This window comes from Enoplosus armatus, chromosome 8, assembly GCF_043641665.1.
Source record: "Enoplosus armatus isolate fEnoArm2 chromosome 8, fEnoArm2.hap1, whole genome shotgun sequence".
Taxonomy (NCBI): domain Eukaryota; kingdom Metazoa; phylum Chordata; class Actinopteri; order Centrarchiformes; family Enoplosidae; genus Enoplosus; species Enoplosus armatus.
This window is the reverse complement of record NC_092187.1, coordinates 134,315-151,062: the sequence shown is the minus strand read 5'-3', so window position 1 is coordinate 151,062 and position 16,748 is coordinate 134,315. Positions and strand designations below refer to the sequence as shown.

Here is a 16,748-nt window from a genome sequence, read left to right as displayed (position 1 = left end):
ATAGAGCAGGTCTAGACCGACTCTTTATAATGTTATTACAGGAAGACTTCCGGATGTGCTTTGCCGTGTGAAGACGTGTGTGCGGAGGCTCCGTGTAAAAGTAGTCAAAAATATTAATATCGCCATATTTGTATCATTTTGGGGGGGCTGGACGAATAAGATTCTGTTTTGGGAGTGAACGAGTGCGTTCTCAGTGCAGTTTACGACCGAAAATGACCTCCAGATCGACTCGAACGGGCGGAGAAAAGCCGCCGGTGGTTAGCAACTTGACCTCCTCGGCTAGCAAGGGTGATATTAGCCTAACACGTGCCGACGACATGCCTCAGTGGGCTAAGGATATGATGTCCGAGATTAAAAACGGCAACGTTGAGAATACGAAATACAGGGAGGAGACAAAGACCGAGATCGTGAGGTGCAAAGAAGAAGTAGAGAAAGGAAGGAAAGAGACGAAGGCCGAGATGGAAAAATGGGCTAAGAGCGTGGAAGAGAATGCTAAAGCTCAGTTTGAGTTGCTACGTGGGGAGGTGAGGCTGATTAGCGATCATACTAGCAGTTTGGCTAATAGGATGGACGAACGGAAAAAAGAGGTGGATGAAATATTGAATGGTCAGTCTGACAGCATAACCAACATTGAGACAAAACTGAAAGAAATGGAGAAGGAGGTACTGAAGCTGAGGGGACGGAGTGAAGACCTCGAGGCACGATCACGACGCAACAACATACGTGTCGTGGGGGTAAGAGAAGGGGCCGAGACGGGCAAAAAGCCGTCAGACTTTATGGCGGGCTTGCTGAAAGACAAGTTGGGACTAGCAGTAACACCGACGCTTGATCGAGCACACCGGACACTCGGCGCGAGACGAGACGGGAACGGAGTTGCGCCGAGAGCGTTCGTCGTGAGATGTCACTACTTTACAGAGAAAGAGGAGATAATGAAGAAGGCGAGAGAAATGGAGAGAACACCGGAGGGTCGGAGCGGACAGATTCACATCTTCCCGGACTACACCAAGGAGGTAAACAGTAAGAGAGCAGCCTTCAAAGAAGCAAGAAGCCTCCTGCGGGCCTGCACGGGGATCAGATATGGGCTGCGTTACCCGGCAACCCTGGTGATTACGCCAGAAGGAGGGCAAACGAAAATCTTCGAGAGCCCAAAAGACGCCGTGGATTACATCAAGAAGAAACTGAACCCTGGGTGAAGCATATAGACTGGTTTCAGCTTGGCTAAGTAGAAATGTACACATGCTTACACTGTTGAAATGGGATGACTACTGCAAGCAGGATTTTGTTGACTAGATTTGACAATATTGACAAAGAAATATTTGTTTCAGTGTGTATTTAAGTGGGGATATGCACATGCACTCACATATATTGCTGGGTGTATGTATATATATATATATATATATATATATATTTTTTTTTTTTTTCTTTGTATATAGATATATAATTCTCATCCCATCCTAGGAGCTACGGTTGCCCTGTCATATTATTGTTTTGTCTTATTCAAGGTTTAAGAATTGATTTTTCCCCCTTGGCTATTGTTGCCTACTGCCTATGGTATTGCCTTTTATTTCTATTTTTAATATTTTACATTATTTAGGATCTTGCTCTTGAGAGCTCCCTCTGTTTGTTTTTCCCATGAGGTGATTAAGTCAAAGGGGTGATGTTATACTTTTAAGGTTAGGGGGTGATATACACGGAGCCGCACACGGTAGGCTTGGTGTGTAGGAGGATGATGGACCGGTTGGCCACGAGAGAGCTCGTTAAAGAGCACTGTGTTAGCGTTCATATATGTAATGTGTTATGTGTTAGCTGTGTCTGTGTGTGTGACACCCCCCCCTCCCTCCCCAGACCCTCTCCTTTTAACCTTTTTGTTTTTGCTGCCAAATCTTCAAGGTGTGATCCGGAAAGTGGGTATCATAGGGGTGCAATGGTGATTCCGGGCTGCGGACTCCTGACATGGCACCAAACATGGATGCGAGCAGAATGGACACAAAATTGATGAGCTGGAACGTAAGGGCGATCAATAAGCCGGCTAAACGGAGTAAGATATTTTCGCATTTGAGAGACCAGGGAGCGGAGATAGTTTACTTACAGGAGACGCATTTGTTGAACAAGGACCACCTCAAGCTTTGTAGGGGGGGATTCAATCAGATTTATCACTCAAATTTCAATAGTAAGAGTCGAGGAGTGGCCATCCTTATACACAGGAATGTACAATTCGTAGAAACAACTACTATAAAAGATAAACATGGTCGATATGTTATTGTGGTTGGAAAATTATTCAATATGCCAGTGGTGTTGGCAAACATATACGCACCCAATTGGGATAATGTTCAATTTTTTAAGGACTTATTCTCATTACTGCCTAATTTGGACGCTCATAATCTGATTCTAGGGGGAGACCTAAACTGTGTCCTAGACTCAACCTTGGACCGCTCTAGCCCAACATCCAATGTATTAAGTAAATCAGCACAATGCATTAACTCTTTTTGTAAAGCATATGGTGTGTTTGATCCATGGAGATTCATAAACCCAACCTCCAGACAGTACTCCTTTTACTCCCCACCACATCAAACATATACTAGAATTGACTATTTCTTATTAGATAATAAACTGACTTCTATAGTAACAGATGTAGAATACACTGGTATAGTAATATCTGATCACAGCCCGGTCATGTTGAAACTTCACTTTCCTGAGAATACGCCACCTCAGAGAATGTGGCGCCTTAATAGCAGGCTATTGGCAGATGATGATTTTACAAAATTCATAAACTCGCAAATAGTCTTTTTCTTAGAACTTAATGATACCCCTGATATAAGTAATGGCACTCTGTGGGAATCCTTAAAAGCTTATTTACGAGGACAAATAATTTCATACAGTGCTGGTGAAAGGAAGAGAAAGATGAAACGTACCACGGAATTAATAAAAGCAATAAAAGAAGTTGACCTGGCAAATTCTATGACTGCCTCTGAGGAGCTACATAGAAAGCGGATTTTGCTCCAAACTGAATATGATGTCTTGATAAGTCAATGTGAGGAGGATCTATATCTTAGGTCAAGACAGGATCTCTATGAGCATGGTGAGCGTGCGGGTAAGCTCCTGAGCTACCAGTTGAAGCAATCAGCAGCTGCTGGCAGGATAGTACAGATAGGAGATAACCTGGGAAACAAAATTATAGATCAGAAGGGTATTAACGACCAATTTAAATCTTTTTATAAGGATCTGTATACTTCAGAAACAGATGACAAGGAACGAGTGAAAATTTTTTTTGAAAATCTGGAAATACCATCCCTAGATGACGCAGATAGGGATAGATTAGAGGGACCCATGACGGCTAGGGAGATAGAGAATGCGATTCGGAATATGAAGACAGGCAAAGCGCCGGGCCCTGATGGGTTCCCAAGTGAGTTTTATAAAACATTCGCTTCTAAACTGATACCCCTGCTTTGTGGAGTATATAGGGAGGTCCTTGATAAAAAAGCTTTGCCTCAAACAATGTCACAGGCTTTGATCTCTGTACTCCTTAAGAAAAATAAAGACCCACTTAAATGTGAATCATACCGCCCAGTGAGTCTACTTGGCTGTGATTATAAGATATTGGCCAAAATATTGGCGGCTAGGATTGAGCTTGTTATAAGTAAAATAATTCATCCTGACCAGACAGGGTTTGTTGCTGGTAGACAACTTTCCAGTAATCTCCGTCGCTTGTTTAATGTGATATACACTGCTGAAGATAACATTGAGCCTGAGATTGTGATCTCCCTGGATGCCCACAAAGCCTTTGATAGAATAGAGTATTTCTATCTGTTCACGGCCCTCGAGAGATTCGGATTCGGTCCTAAATTTCGCTCGTGGATTGAGATAATTTATGCGAACCCCCAGGCTATGGTAAGAACAAACAATATAATATCTGAACCTTTTCCTCTGTTTCGGGGGACAAGGCAGGGTTGCCCCTTGTCGCCCATGCTCTTTGATGTGGCAATTGAGCCCCTCGCAATAATGCTGAGGCATGCTGCTGAGCTCGGGGGAATACACAGGGGCACGCAAATTCATAAGTTGTCTTTATACGCTGATGACCTCCTCCTCTTCCTGTCGAATCCTGTCACGAACATCCCGGTAGCTCTTGGTATTATCGAAGACTATGGGAGGGTGTCGGGTTATAAAATTAACCTGGGAAAAAGTGTCCTTTTCCCAATTAATAAACAGGCGAGGAAACTTTCATTCCAGGCCTATCCCTTTACAACAAATAAGGATAAGTTTACCTATTTAGGTATCAATGTAACGAGGAGGTATAAAGATTTATTTAATCATAATTTTAAAGTAACATTGGATACGGCAAAATTAGATATGGAAAGGTGGTCATCCCTCCCCCTATCATTAGCAGGGAAGATAAATTCTGTTAAAATGAACATAATGCCACGGTTCCTCTATTTATTCCAGACGGTACCAATTTTCATACCGAAGTCATTTTTTAAAGAACTGAATAAATGTACATCCACCTTTATCTGGGAAAAAAAAGTCCCCCGGATAAGAAGGGAGTTCCTTGAGAGACAGAGGGAAGAGGGAGGCCTGGCCCTACCAAATTATATGCACTATTATTGGGCTGCTAATATACATAAGGTGTTGTTTTGGGTCTCAAAGTTGGATGACGATGAAACTCCAGTGTGGGTACATATGGAAAGATATGCATCTAGCCCGGTGTCCCTATGCTCCCTGGTCTGCGCTCCTCTGCCCTTAAGCAAACACCTTTACACAAACAACCCTGTTGTATGTGACTCTATCAAAATCTGGGTCCAATTCAGAACACATTTTAAAAATAGAAACGCCCTCCTGTCTGCTCCCGTCTATGGCAATCACTTATTCTCCCCGGCCCTTGGGGGAACAGCATTTAGGGAATGGTATAGAGCTGGGGTGGAATGCGTCAAAAATCTTTTTAAAGGTGGTGTTTTCATGTCTGCTGCTCAGTTGGAGAAGGAATATGGAATCCCCTCAAAGACGAATTACTTAAGATATTTTCAGGTTCGAGATTTTGTGAAAAAGACATTCGCCTCATCCCTTGAGTTGCCGCGGAGTGGATGGATAGATGGGCTGCTAGACATGAATCCAACTCTTAAAGGGACGGTTTCCACGCTCTATGTGAGCATCCAGAAGGTGGCTTCCCCATCCCTTGATATCTTACAAAGGAAGTGGGAGGAAGAGTTAGAATTGGACATATCAGATGTTGACTGGAGACGGGCAGTGGAACTAATACACTCTTCTTCTGTATGTGTTAGACATGGATTGATACAGTTTAAGGTCTTACACAGACTTCATTTCTCAAGGGACAAACTGGCAAGAATGTATCAGGGGGCTGATCCGACTTGCCCTAGATGTAAACAGTTGCCAGCCAATATAGGTCATATGTTCTGGTCCTGTCCCAAGCTGAAAGAGTTCTGGGCCAGAATTTTTAGAACTTTCTCGTCAATCTATAACAAAGATATAGAGCCCGGCCCTCTGACAGCCATCTTTGGTGTGACACCAAGGGAAGCGCCACTAACAATCTCTCAAAGGAAAACAATAGCATTCTCTTCATTGCTGGCTAGGAGATTGATCCTACTTAACTGGATAAAGGCGACACCGCCATCCCATAAACGATGGGTAGAAGAGGTGATGGCACACCTTAAATTAGAACATATTAGATTCACCTTGCAGGGCAACACTAAGAAGTACTCTACGGTCTGGCAGCCTTTTATTTCCTACTTTGAACATGAGTTCTAATTAGCCCCAACATAGATGGCAGCTTTTGACCCCCCCCCCTCCTTCCCTTCCCTTCCCACATGGGTGATGGGTATGTCTGATGTCTGATATTAGTATGGTATGTCTTGTTACTGTTTTGTCTGTGGTTTAGACCTGTATTTGAGATGTATGTTTTGAGTCCTGCTGTCTTTTTTTTAATTTATTTTTTTATTTTATTTTATTTTATTTTTTTTATTTTATTTATTTTTTTTTTTTGAATGGGATGTTTGTTGTTTGAACAGAAAATTCAATAAAAACACTTTGATAATAATAATAATATAATGTTATTACAGAGACCCAACAGTTCCCACCATGAGCAAGCACTTTGGCGACAATGGCAAGGAAAAACTTCCTTTTAAGAGGCAGAAACCTCAAGCAGAACCAGACTCTAGGTGGGCGGTCATCTGCTTTGACCGGTTGGGTTTGAGAAAGAGAGAGAGAGGGAGAGAGAGAGAGACATAGAGAGGGAGGGAGAAAGAGAGAGGGGGAGAGACAGACAGACAGACAGAAAGAGACAGAGAGAGAGATAGACATAAAGACACAGATAGACAGACCGACAGACGGACTAGCAGTAGAAATAGCAGCTATAATTATAATAATAATGGAAATATGACTGATGATAGTAGTTACAGCTGTAATAATAGCTGTAATAATAGCACAGTAGATCAAAATGATTATCTGATATTAGCTTGTTTACTAATACAGCTTTAGATGACAGAGATCTGATATTTAACAGTCCACACTTAATTTTCCTATTGTTTTGTCCTATAGCAGTGGTGGTCTTAATTTTTATTAGGTTTTTATTAATGACTGCTCTCCTGTTTAATTTTGATTGAATTAATTTAAGTGGTCGGGGGGGAGACACAGTCATTATGGGGTTTTGGGTGGGTAACTGCTCTAATGGAAGCGCAGAGAAGCGTGTAGGACTGCGACTCTGCATCCTGGTCTGGACTCTGGGTTGTCACGGTTTTGGTTCACTAATAAAGTCGGTCAGATTTCTAGATATGAGAGCCGCTCCATCCAAAGTGGCATGAATGCCGTCTCTCCTCATCAGACCAGGTCTCCTCCAGAAAGTCCGCCAATTATCTACGAAGCCCACATCGTTTGCTGGACACCACCTCGACAGCCAGCGGTTGAATGATGACATGCGGCTAAACATGTCATCACTGGTCAAATTGGGAAGGGGCCCAGAGAAAACTACGGAGTCCGACATAGTTTTTGCAAACGAACACACCGACTCCACGTTAATTTTAGTGACCTCCGATTGGCGTAACCGGGAGTCATTACCGCCGACGTGAATAACAATCTTACTGTATTTACGCTTATCCATGCATGCTAACAAGTACAACCTCATAGCCGTTAGCATGACTGTAGCCCGGTCTTGCTAAAACATCCTGTTTCCTTTCATATTAGATATCCAGAAATGTATTGATTGCTGACTTGTGCACTGTCAAGAAATCATCATGTACTGAGAATGTCTTTTGCAGCAAAACACTTTGATATTCTATGTGTCATTGTTATTTCTCCTCAGGTTGTATTCCATGGCCATGTTTTGAGTTGCTAGGAGAAGGAGACCCTAAAATCTGTCAGCACTATGTCCAAGCACCAAATGATGTGAAGATTGAGTTTGTACATGAGCCAAACCCCAAATATGACACAATGGTTGTCTCCTGGAAGCCCAGTTACTATGGTATGTTGATACAGATTGACAACGAAATACTCTCATCCTATATTCTAAAGCCAATTTCTGTATGCGGTTGTGATAAGGATACATAGCATGTCTTTAAATTGGGGCGAAAGTCATACAGTTGTTTGGTCAGTTTTTAAGACTGTAGCCAGTTTTGAAATTAAAATACCATGTCAGGCAGGAGTTACGTCCCCCAAATAATTTGTCATATCAGGGTTTGACATAAAGAAGATTTACTTCAGGTGACATACAGTGAATTATTTTTGAAAGGCGAAAATTATGCCTTGCATTATGAGAATGCTTCTAAGTACAGGTATGAGAGACAGCTCGTTGAATTATTCCAGGCTTTGACAGGTGACAGTATAACAGACTTTCTTGTTAAAAGTTTAATTGAGCATGCACTGAACTGGTGTAACACAAGCAGCACACACATGCATTTGACTTTGGAGTTTGTATGCAACTTAGATGATGGCTTGCCGAGTCCGTGACACTGACTTCACGCTGTCCTTTTGTGTTTGCTGCAGGCATCGCCTTCCTGCGAGGCTTTCAGGTGTCCCTCCAGGCTTTGGGAGGGTCTGGTGTTGCCTGTCAGCTCTTTCTCTTCCACCGTAACCTCTCCATCCCGGCTTCACATGCTCAAAGGGTAGGAAGGGCCCCGCTCGCTTTGGTCTGTGCTTCTTTTTCTGCCTAGAATGCCACTTTTAACGCAAATTCTTGTTAAAAGCAGTTCTCAACAACAAACAACTAAGCAATACTTTGAATATAAATACATTTACATTTTGATTACAGATTATTTCATCAGGGAGTGGATCTTAAATCTTTCCCACCCCAAAGACCAAAGACTTTCCCCTGGGAAGACACACCAGCAGCCAGTATCTTTTAGCTTCTGGACATACTCTCACATTATGACCTGGTGTTTATGAAATTATGTTATATTTTGGGTGGGATAACAGTGACATCATCCTTCAGAAAAACTGAAAATATGCCCTTATGATTTTATCAAGCTCATCAAGATCATTCAAAAGCTGTAATTATCACACGAGAGGCAACGTCACAGGAAGTCTGTTATTTAGCCTTTTGTTATGAGAATGTCCTGAAGGACTATGACACCATACACCATTGGACATGCTCACAACGGTGGGAACTCCACATGCATACATTTAAACCACATTAACACTTAATCCAATGAAAGGAACACACATTACTGTGTTTGACTTGGTAAACGATGAAAACGGTGAGGTTTCTAATAACCCTTATTTTGATAACTATAGGTTGTATGGGGCTGATTTTGTTTTTGAAACAAATCATTTTTGCTCAACCCTGTGTACACAACTCATCTGTCTAATTTTATATGTAATCTGCCAGTTTCAAAGAAGAGATATTTGCGTCACTATGTCCCACGACGATGCATTTTATGTCTGACATATTAGAAACAGATTAGTGCAATTTGCCCATTACTAGGCAACAAGTTGCTATCCACCTGCTTCATTTCGGTTTCTGTAATCAGAATCAGAATCAGAATCAGAAACTGTTTATTGCCAAGTAACATACATTACAAGGAATTTGCTGTGGTCTGAAGGTGCTATTGTTTTGATAACAAATAAGTAGAATATAAAAGCTAAAATAAGAATAAGAATAAAAATAAAAATAAAAAATAAGATAAGATAAATAACAACAGTGCAGTGACCAGAATAAAGTAAAGTGTCCAGATAAAGTGTCCAGTAGGGGGTGGGTGCGTTAATGTAACGCAGTGGGGACAGGGGTGATGTACGTTAATATAACGTATATTGTGTTAATTGTTTTACATGTAAAAACTATGTCCTATAGCATCCCTGGCTGAATGATGGTCTAACTCTTCACAAAACCTTTATAGATGACACACAGTGCTGTAGCTCCAAAACTGTGGGAACCATGAAGGTTGAAAAGCACTATATATGTGAGACCATTTGAGTCCATTTACTTTAACATCCTGATGGAATATGTCACAATAGCTTTACAATTTTCCTTGGATTATATGCTTTAGATTGAAAATGAATTAGCATTACTATCATTTATACTCAAATACCACTTTTTAACCCTTTTAACTCAACTTAATGACAATCTCTAATGGAGTCCTATAGGTGAGCATTTGAACTCACCTATAGAATATGTATATGAAATATGTATTCGCATAAAGCATTGGAAAATAGCACAAATCACACATGAAATGCAGCTTTAATCTAGCATTACTTCACTAAAGCATGCTTCACCTTACATACAAGCTTTATAATTTAACTAACAGAACCAATAATAACACAGCTTTAAGAACAGACTCATGAAATCAACAGATTATTTAAGTATTCTGGACCATACCAAAGGTCATTAACACATCCATACATGTCCTTGAGGCGTCATCATACAATAAAGAAAAGTGTGAAATTGTTAAAGTGTAGCAAGTGTTAAACCAACAAGTGACTTTTAAGAACTGCAATGCATAAACACCATATTGTTGCCTATGAAAGACAGGGATCATGTTTTAAAAAACGTGATATCTATTTAATGGTAAATGTTTCATGAAAGAACCACAAGTTAGTACCAGAGCTACAGGCTGCAATGACCACTCTGTACTAGTATTCTGGTACTCTGGGAGGCAAATCTGACCATAACCAAGTCCAAGTCTCATATCCAAATCTGCATATGCTCAAATCAAATCATCCTACAAAAAAGTAAGTAAAAAGTTCAAATTCAATCAAAAACACACAACGTCACATCACATAAAATGGCAACTCGACTCAACAATTCTTTGGGGAAAGTGTTGATAAACATATGTCAGCTGGGATTGGCTGTAGCCCCCCTGTGACTCTCAAGGATAAGTGGGTATAGCAAATAGATGGATGAATATATATAATATATAACAGCAATATATATGAGACTTTGTATGAGAAAGCCGTTCTATTTAACCACTAATAAAGAATATGTCAAAAACTCTTATCTCAGCTTATCAGATAAGTGTGCAGTGTGTTTGAAGTCATAATTGCCACTGAATTCTGCAGGTGTACAAGTCAGACCCTTTCCCCGGCCTCTCCCTTGGGTCCCAGTATGCTGTTACCGTCATGGCTCTGCCAGTGCCTGAGGAGTGGGAGAGGTTCTACCACAGCAAGATCTTTTCCACACGCTGTAAGACTACTTTAAGCTCTAGACTAGATATTATCTCATAAAGCACACACACACACACACACACAGTTTCAGTGAACTTTGTGGTTGCTTCAGGGTAACCTTCAAAATCTAAATCCCTCCTTCTCTTGGCTTATTTACTGTACATATAATGACATCTCCTGCTCTGTCCCCAGAAAGCTCTCTGCTCTCTAAACTTTGCCCTTTTCATCATATATCTTTCAGTAAGACTATTGTCAAAACAATGGTGAATTTATAGTAATATGCGCTGGTTTTGCAGCATGTGCAGAGAAGAACGGTCTTGAGCAGTGCAAAAAAGGTGAGAATTTCTCATAGTTCCCAAATAAAGTCTGGTATAACAATAAATGTTTTCCTTCTTCGGTAATGCTTCAATTTACAGGTCCACAAATTTCATGGAAAGTAGGTGATAATTAGCAAGTTACGTATTTGAAATTTCTTTGAAATTATCCCCAAATTACCCCTAAATGTGTCCAAAATTACTGCAAAATTATTTAAGAATTATATTGTGCTCTTTCCTAATAAGCAGTTGCGGTTCGATTTTTCACAAAAGTTAAACTTGCTGAAAATCTATCAATCCATGAATAAATGCTGCAGCTCTTCAATAACCAAGAAATTCCTGCGTTTTGCTTCCCAGCTGTTGGGTAAAAGTGAAGGGGGTTAGCCCTGAAGTCGATCTGCCCAGGAGGAAAACAAAGTCTTCCCTGTGCTACCGACAAGGGTCTGGAAGCTAGCACAGGAGCTTTGGCCCTGCAGGAGGAGAAGGTTTTCAAGTCCGGGGTGGGGGGACCCAGTGGGGGAGTGGCGCCGGAATGGGCACCAGAACCGGAGACAGATGAGATGGCAACGGAACAGGGTTTAGCTAGTAGGAACTATCTAGATATCAGTTAACTTCGTATTACTTTCCTTGAAATGTATGTATGCATGTAATTATCACCTACTTATCATGAAATTTGCGGACCTGTAAAATGAAGCGTTACCGTTTCTTCTTATGATCAGCTTGACATCATGTCAATATTTTATGGTCTGGTTGTAGACTGGTATCCCAAATATATTGAGGTCCAACATGAAGGGACTGCCATCATAGTGACCTTTAACCTGGCTCCCCCGAACCTGGGCATCAGAAGCTACTTCTCACTGTGTTACGCAAACGGCATAATGAAATACACAGACATAACACCTGTGAGTTGTTTCAACTTCTGCAGCTTTATATTTTGCCAATGCCTTGCTTCTATTATGTGTATTACGGAACTATTTGATAATTAAGTGAACTGAATACTTGTATTTAATTTCCTTAGAATTCCACCAACAACAAAACTCATCACAGCTATCAGCTGAATGGCCTTCAAGAAGGAACCAATTACACTTGTGAGGTAAAATAAAAGTGGATTATAACTATTCTATCCTTAACACTGATTGCATAATATATAAAACTACAACTGTTTTCAACCTAATCTCAGGGGCTTTGTGTTTAATAAATTATATTGAAATACCAGTCTCAAAAAATATGTATTATATGGACTATCTATATATTTTATGCATTAATTTTCAACCATCGGCATTTAGCATTTAGCCAGATATTTCCCCTCAAGAGCTGGTGGAGAGCAAAACAGAGATAAAAGGAGAGTGAATATTGGACTTGCATTCATCATCACAACCCCAAATTAATGCTAATGTTGCTCCATGTCTTCTGGATAAATAGGCTGTTAGCCAACACAGTCGATATATCAACTTTATAAGGTGATGTGTCAGTGTTTTGTTTACAGCTTGTTGCGCTGCCCCCAAGTGGCCCCCAAAAGAAGTTTATTTTGTCAATCTACAAGGTCAAGAATGAACTGTCATGCTCAACATTTCTTGTTTCACAGATTGCAGCTAACGAAGTGGATGCAGTGAGGAAAACATTCAGTGTTCAAGTCATGCACATTCAAAAAGGTGGGGGAGGTTGTTTTATTGCTGCTGATCCACACAATCACTATGCATCATAGTAGGTGCTATGCAAACCTCTCTTTTCATTTTGTTGTGGAGATATAAGTGATATAATATTTAAGTGTCTGTTGGACCATGAATACAGTCTGTGTATATTTAATACATGTGTGATCAATCCCATCAGTCTTTCATCCCTTTAAGTAATACTTTGGAATTTGGGGAAATATTCTTATTATGCTTCCAGTCTTTATGCTAAACTAAAATAATCTACTCCCAGCTCTAGCTCCATAATTAGCACACAGGCATGACAGTGGTATCAATCATCTCATTTTAACTCTCGGCAGTAATTAGTAACGCATTTTCCAAAATGTCAAACTACTTCTTTAAGGTCTGTCACTGAATTATCATGTAATCACAACTCCCCACTCCTCAGAAGGTGCCTTGCAACTCTCTGTCACTCTCTCCTGGGCTTTGATGCTTCCACTGGGCCTGGCTGTGGTAGCCATACTTGTAGTCTTACTGGCTGCTCTCACCAGGAGGAGGCCCAAGCTGCAGATGAAGAAACTTGACATAAAACCAGGTGCGAAGACAAACCAAATACTTCATGTAAAATCACTGCTTGCATTTCATGAAAGCTAATCAAAATAAGTCATGATAATAATCCATTTTACACCATTTGACAGAGAACCTTTCTTGTACCTCTGTTCTGTCTTTTCCATTACTGGCATGATGTGAAATACAACCAGATTTCTTATTTTCATCCATTCAGATGTTATCAAGCAGCATCAAGAAAGCGGGACTCAGGAGGAAGTGATGGCATTGCCCAGAAACAGGCTGACCCCTCCTCGTCTTCTGATTTGCTACAGCAGTTATGATGGGCCCGCTCATGTCAAAGCTGTCATGCAGTTAGGGGCCTTCATACAACAACACATGGCCACTCAGGTAGTGGACATGACATGTCGTGGCTCTAATGCCTTTTCCTACAGGTGTGCTGATTCAGTGGAATCGGACAGGCAGAAACAAATTATGAATACATCCATCCATTCATTTTCTACTGCTTATCCGGGGCCGGGCACGCGGTGGGCAGCAGGCTAACCAAGGTGGTCCAGACATCCCTCTCCCTAGCAATGTTTTCTAGGGAGATCTCGAGGCGTTCCCAGGCCAGATGAGATATGTAATCCCTCCAACGTGTTCTGGGTCTAACCCGGGGTCTCCTACCAGTTGGACATGTCCAGAAATCCTCCAAAGGAAGGCGCTCAGGATTCATCCTGATCAGATGCCCGAACCACCTCAACTGGCTCCTTTCGATGCAAAGGAGCAGCGGCTCTACTCCGAGCTCCCTTCGGATCCCTTTTGAGGTCCTCCCCCTATCTCTAAGGCTGACCCCAGCCACCTTGATGAGGAAACTCATTTCGGTCGCTTGTATACCCAATCTCATTCTTTCGGTCCTTACCCAAAGCTCATGACCATAGCTAGGGGTTGGAAGGTAGATCGAGTGGTAAATCAAAAGCTTTGCCTTCCGGCTTAGCTCCCTCTTCACCACAACAGTTCAATACAACACCTGCATTAGTGCTGACACCGCATCAATCCGCTGGTCGATCTCACGCTCTATTTTACTCTCACTCGTGAACAAGACCCCGAGATACTTGAACTCCCTGCTTGAGGCAGTAACTCAGATTGCTCAGGCAGGGAGCAATCCACCTTTTTCCAGGAGAGAACCATGTCCTCGGACTTGGAGATGCTGACTCTCATCACGACCACTTTGCACTCGGCTGCAAACCGCCCCAGTGCATGCTGTGGGTCACAATCTGATGAAGCCAACAGAGCCACATCATCTGCAGAGAGCAGAGAAGCAATTCTGAAGTCCCCAAACCAAACACTCTCCTCTCCCGGCTGTGCCTTGAGATCCTGTCCATGAATATCACAAACAGAATCTGTGACAAGGGACACCCATCGAAAACGTATTTGACTTTTGTGCAGAATATACAGATACAGCTTGCACTATATATATATATATATACAGTATATATATATATATATATATATACACATATACATATAAGGACCAGGTGGCTTGTAGCAACGGCCCCGATGACCCCATACTCCCACAGTACCCCTCACAGGACCCCCCGGGGACACGGTCATAAGCCTTCTCCAAGTCCACAAAACACATGTAGACTGGATGGGAAACCCCACCCCCCACCCCAGTAAGCCCCCAAGGGTCCACTGTCCACAAGGCTAGGACGGAAATACAAAAAAGGATAACTGTCATCTTACAAAGCTAATTATTATATTGACAATTTCTGTGTTTCAATCTTTTCTTTAATATGAAATAGGGGTGTGTAAAATGTGTTATTAGAACACTTTGTCGTGACAGTGTTCTCCTTTGTTCTTCCCAGGTGTGCTTGGACCTGTGGGACTCTCTGAGCGTGGCTGAGGAGGGCAGTATGGCCTGGCACTGCCGTCAGATCCGGGAGAGCGACTTTATCTTGGTGATCTGTTCTTGGGGCTTCAATCGCAGACCTAAGCCAGAGCCAGAGGGTGACAACAAAGATGAGGCAGACAGAGGGCTGGACTTTGGGTCCAACGCCTTCAGCTCTGATGTAGCCATCAGACTTGTCGGAGAGGAGGTGGGACGAGCCAAAGCCAGGGGCCAGGACATGTCCAAATACATGGCGGCCATTTTTGAGTACTCTGAGGAAACAGACATTCCCACTGAGCTGAGGCTGGTATCTCACTACACGCTGACAAGTGACTTACCGCTGCTCTTCTCCCACCTCCATGGAGTGGCTCTGCATAGGCCGGGGGGTTACCTGAAGATAAACTACATCTCAGAGGAGGGCTTTTCTAAGTCACCAGCCGGAGCAGCTCTGCAGTTAGCAATCTACGAGGCTGGGATGGCAATGAGGGCAAAAAGGTATCACTCTGTGGAGGGAGGGAACTAAACACTAAAAAAAGCAATCCAATACGCCCTAACTTAATGGTGGTCCTCAGCCCAGTATAGGAGAATAGTTGGCTTACATAGCCAGACCTATCTCCACACTTCGGAGAAAGGTCTAGCTCAACCCATTATCATTCTGGGACAGGAGAAAAAAACGCTCTGGCTTGTTTGTATTTCTTTAAACCAATCACAATCGTCTTGGACAGCGCTAAGCCCAGGATGCAGTGACTGTGCCCTTGCAAAACGGTAACACGCAGACTGAAATAGTTGGCCAATGGCAGTCTTATCCCAACAGCCTACATCCGGTGAGTCAGACTACCTGAAGATAGACACTGATGATGGCCACAAACTTAACGGTTCCCTTAAATAATTGACCAACTAATCACCTCTGCCTCAGTTGTGCTGCAATGGCAGCAGCAGTGCACTTTGACCTCTAAAATGTGTTAACATGGTATATGTGTGTGTGTGTGTGTGTGTACAGGAAGGATTTGTTAAAAGAACGTCCAGTAATGTGTGTAATGGTCAAAAAAGCTATCTTAGTCTTACAAAAGACATTTTCTGTTTGTTTTCTTGCAGTGTCATGTGAAGTTATTATGAAATGAAAAACTTGTAATACAAGCATTGTACATAAATAAACAATTAATCTCATACGCGAGTTATTGAAGTTATCGTTTGAGAATGTTTGCCTTGAAGTACATACTGAACATTGTATACATGTATGTTTACAGTCATGCTTATAGTTTATGTATACATGTGCATATCTCATATATTCAAGAATGGATTAATAGGTCCCATCATTTGTAATGTTATGCTGATGTAAGGTGACGTGGATAAATGTGAGTTGTCTTGCATTTTGTGTTGTATTTTTGTGAAATTTAGATTTTCTTTTATGCATCTAATCATCTAATAAAATAAGATTAAAACAAGTTTTCTTTGGCTCATCAAATATGTCATATATGGCTTATTCATGACATTTGTGTATGACTGAATGGGAGGTATTGTCGATGCTGTAGGTTGCCAGGCTGCAGAAAAACCTCTATCTGTCTAGAGTAATTTTGGTAATCAACCATGTCTGAATACAGTTGATTAGATGCCATTTTAGTTTTTAAGTGAAGGATTGGTTTGTTAATTATGAACCTTTCGCGTGTATATATAATTAACAATTCAAATTGTAATTACAGTTTAGTGACTTGAGCAACAAGGTCTGGCAACCCGGTTGGAGGAGGCATCGTTGTGAGCCATAGACTG

At 41.7% G+C, this 16,748-nt stretch overlaps 1 protein-coding gene across 1 annotated transcript; it reads left to right on the top strand.

Moving 5' to 3' along the window:
- Positions 1-317: 317 nt before the first annotated feature.
- Positions 318-16,426, top strand: LOC139288411 (interleukin-17 receptor D-like). Its single transcript, XM_070909696.1, has 11 exons — positions 318-516; positions 7,307-7,465; positions 7,987-8,105; positions 10,495-10,618; positions 10,896-10,934; positions 11,670-11,815; positions 11,932-12,006; positions 12,499-12,565; positions 12,993-13,139; positions 13,329-13,501; positions 14,959-16,426. The coding sequence occupies exons 1-11, from the start codon at positions 318-320 to the stop codon at positions 15,502-15,504; spliced, it is 1,794 nt and encodes a 597-aa protein (XP_070765797.1). The 3' UTR covers positions 15,505-16,426.
- Positions 16,427-16,748: the final 322 nt, after the last annotated feature.

Excerpts from the sequence above, each read along its gene's own strand:
- LOC139288411 (XM_070909696.1), top strand. The coding sequence starts at position 318 with ATGCCTCAGTGGGCTAAGGATATGATGTCCGAGATTAAAAACGGCAAC. Across the intron at positions 7,466-7,986 it reads CTGGAAGCCCAGTTACTATG|GCATCGCCTTCCTGCGAGGC; the intron begins GTATGTTGATAC and ends TGTTTGCTGCAG. Across the intron at positions 13,502-14,958 it reads AACAACACATGGCCACTCAG|GTGTGCTTGGACCTGTGGGA; the intron begins GTAGTGGACATG and ends TGTTCTTCCCAG.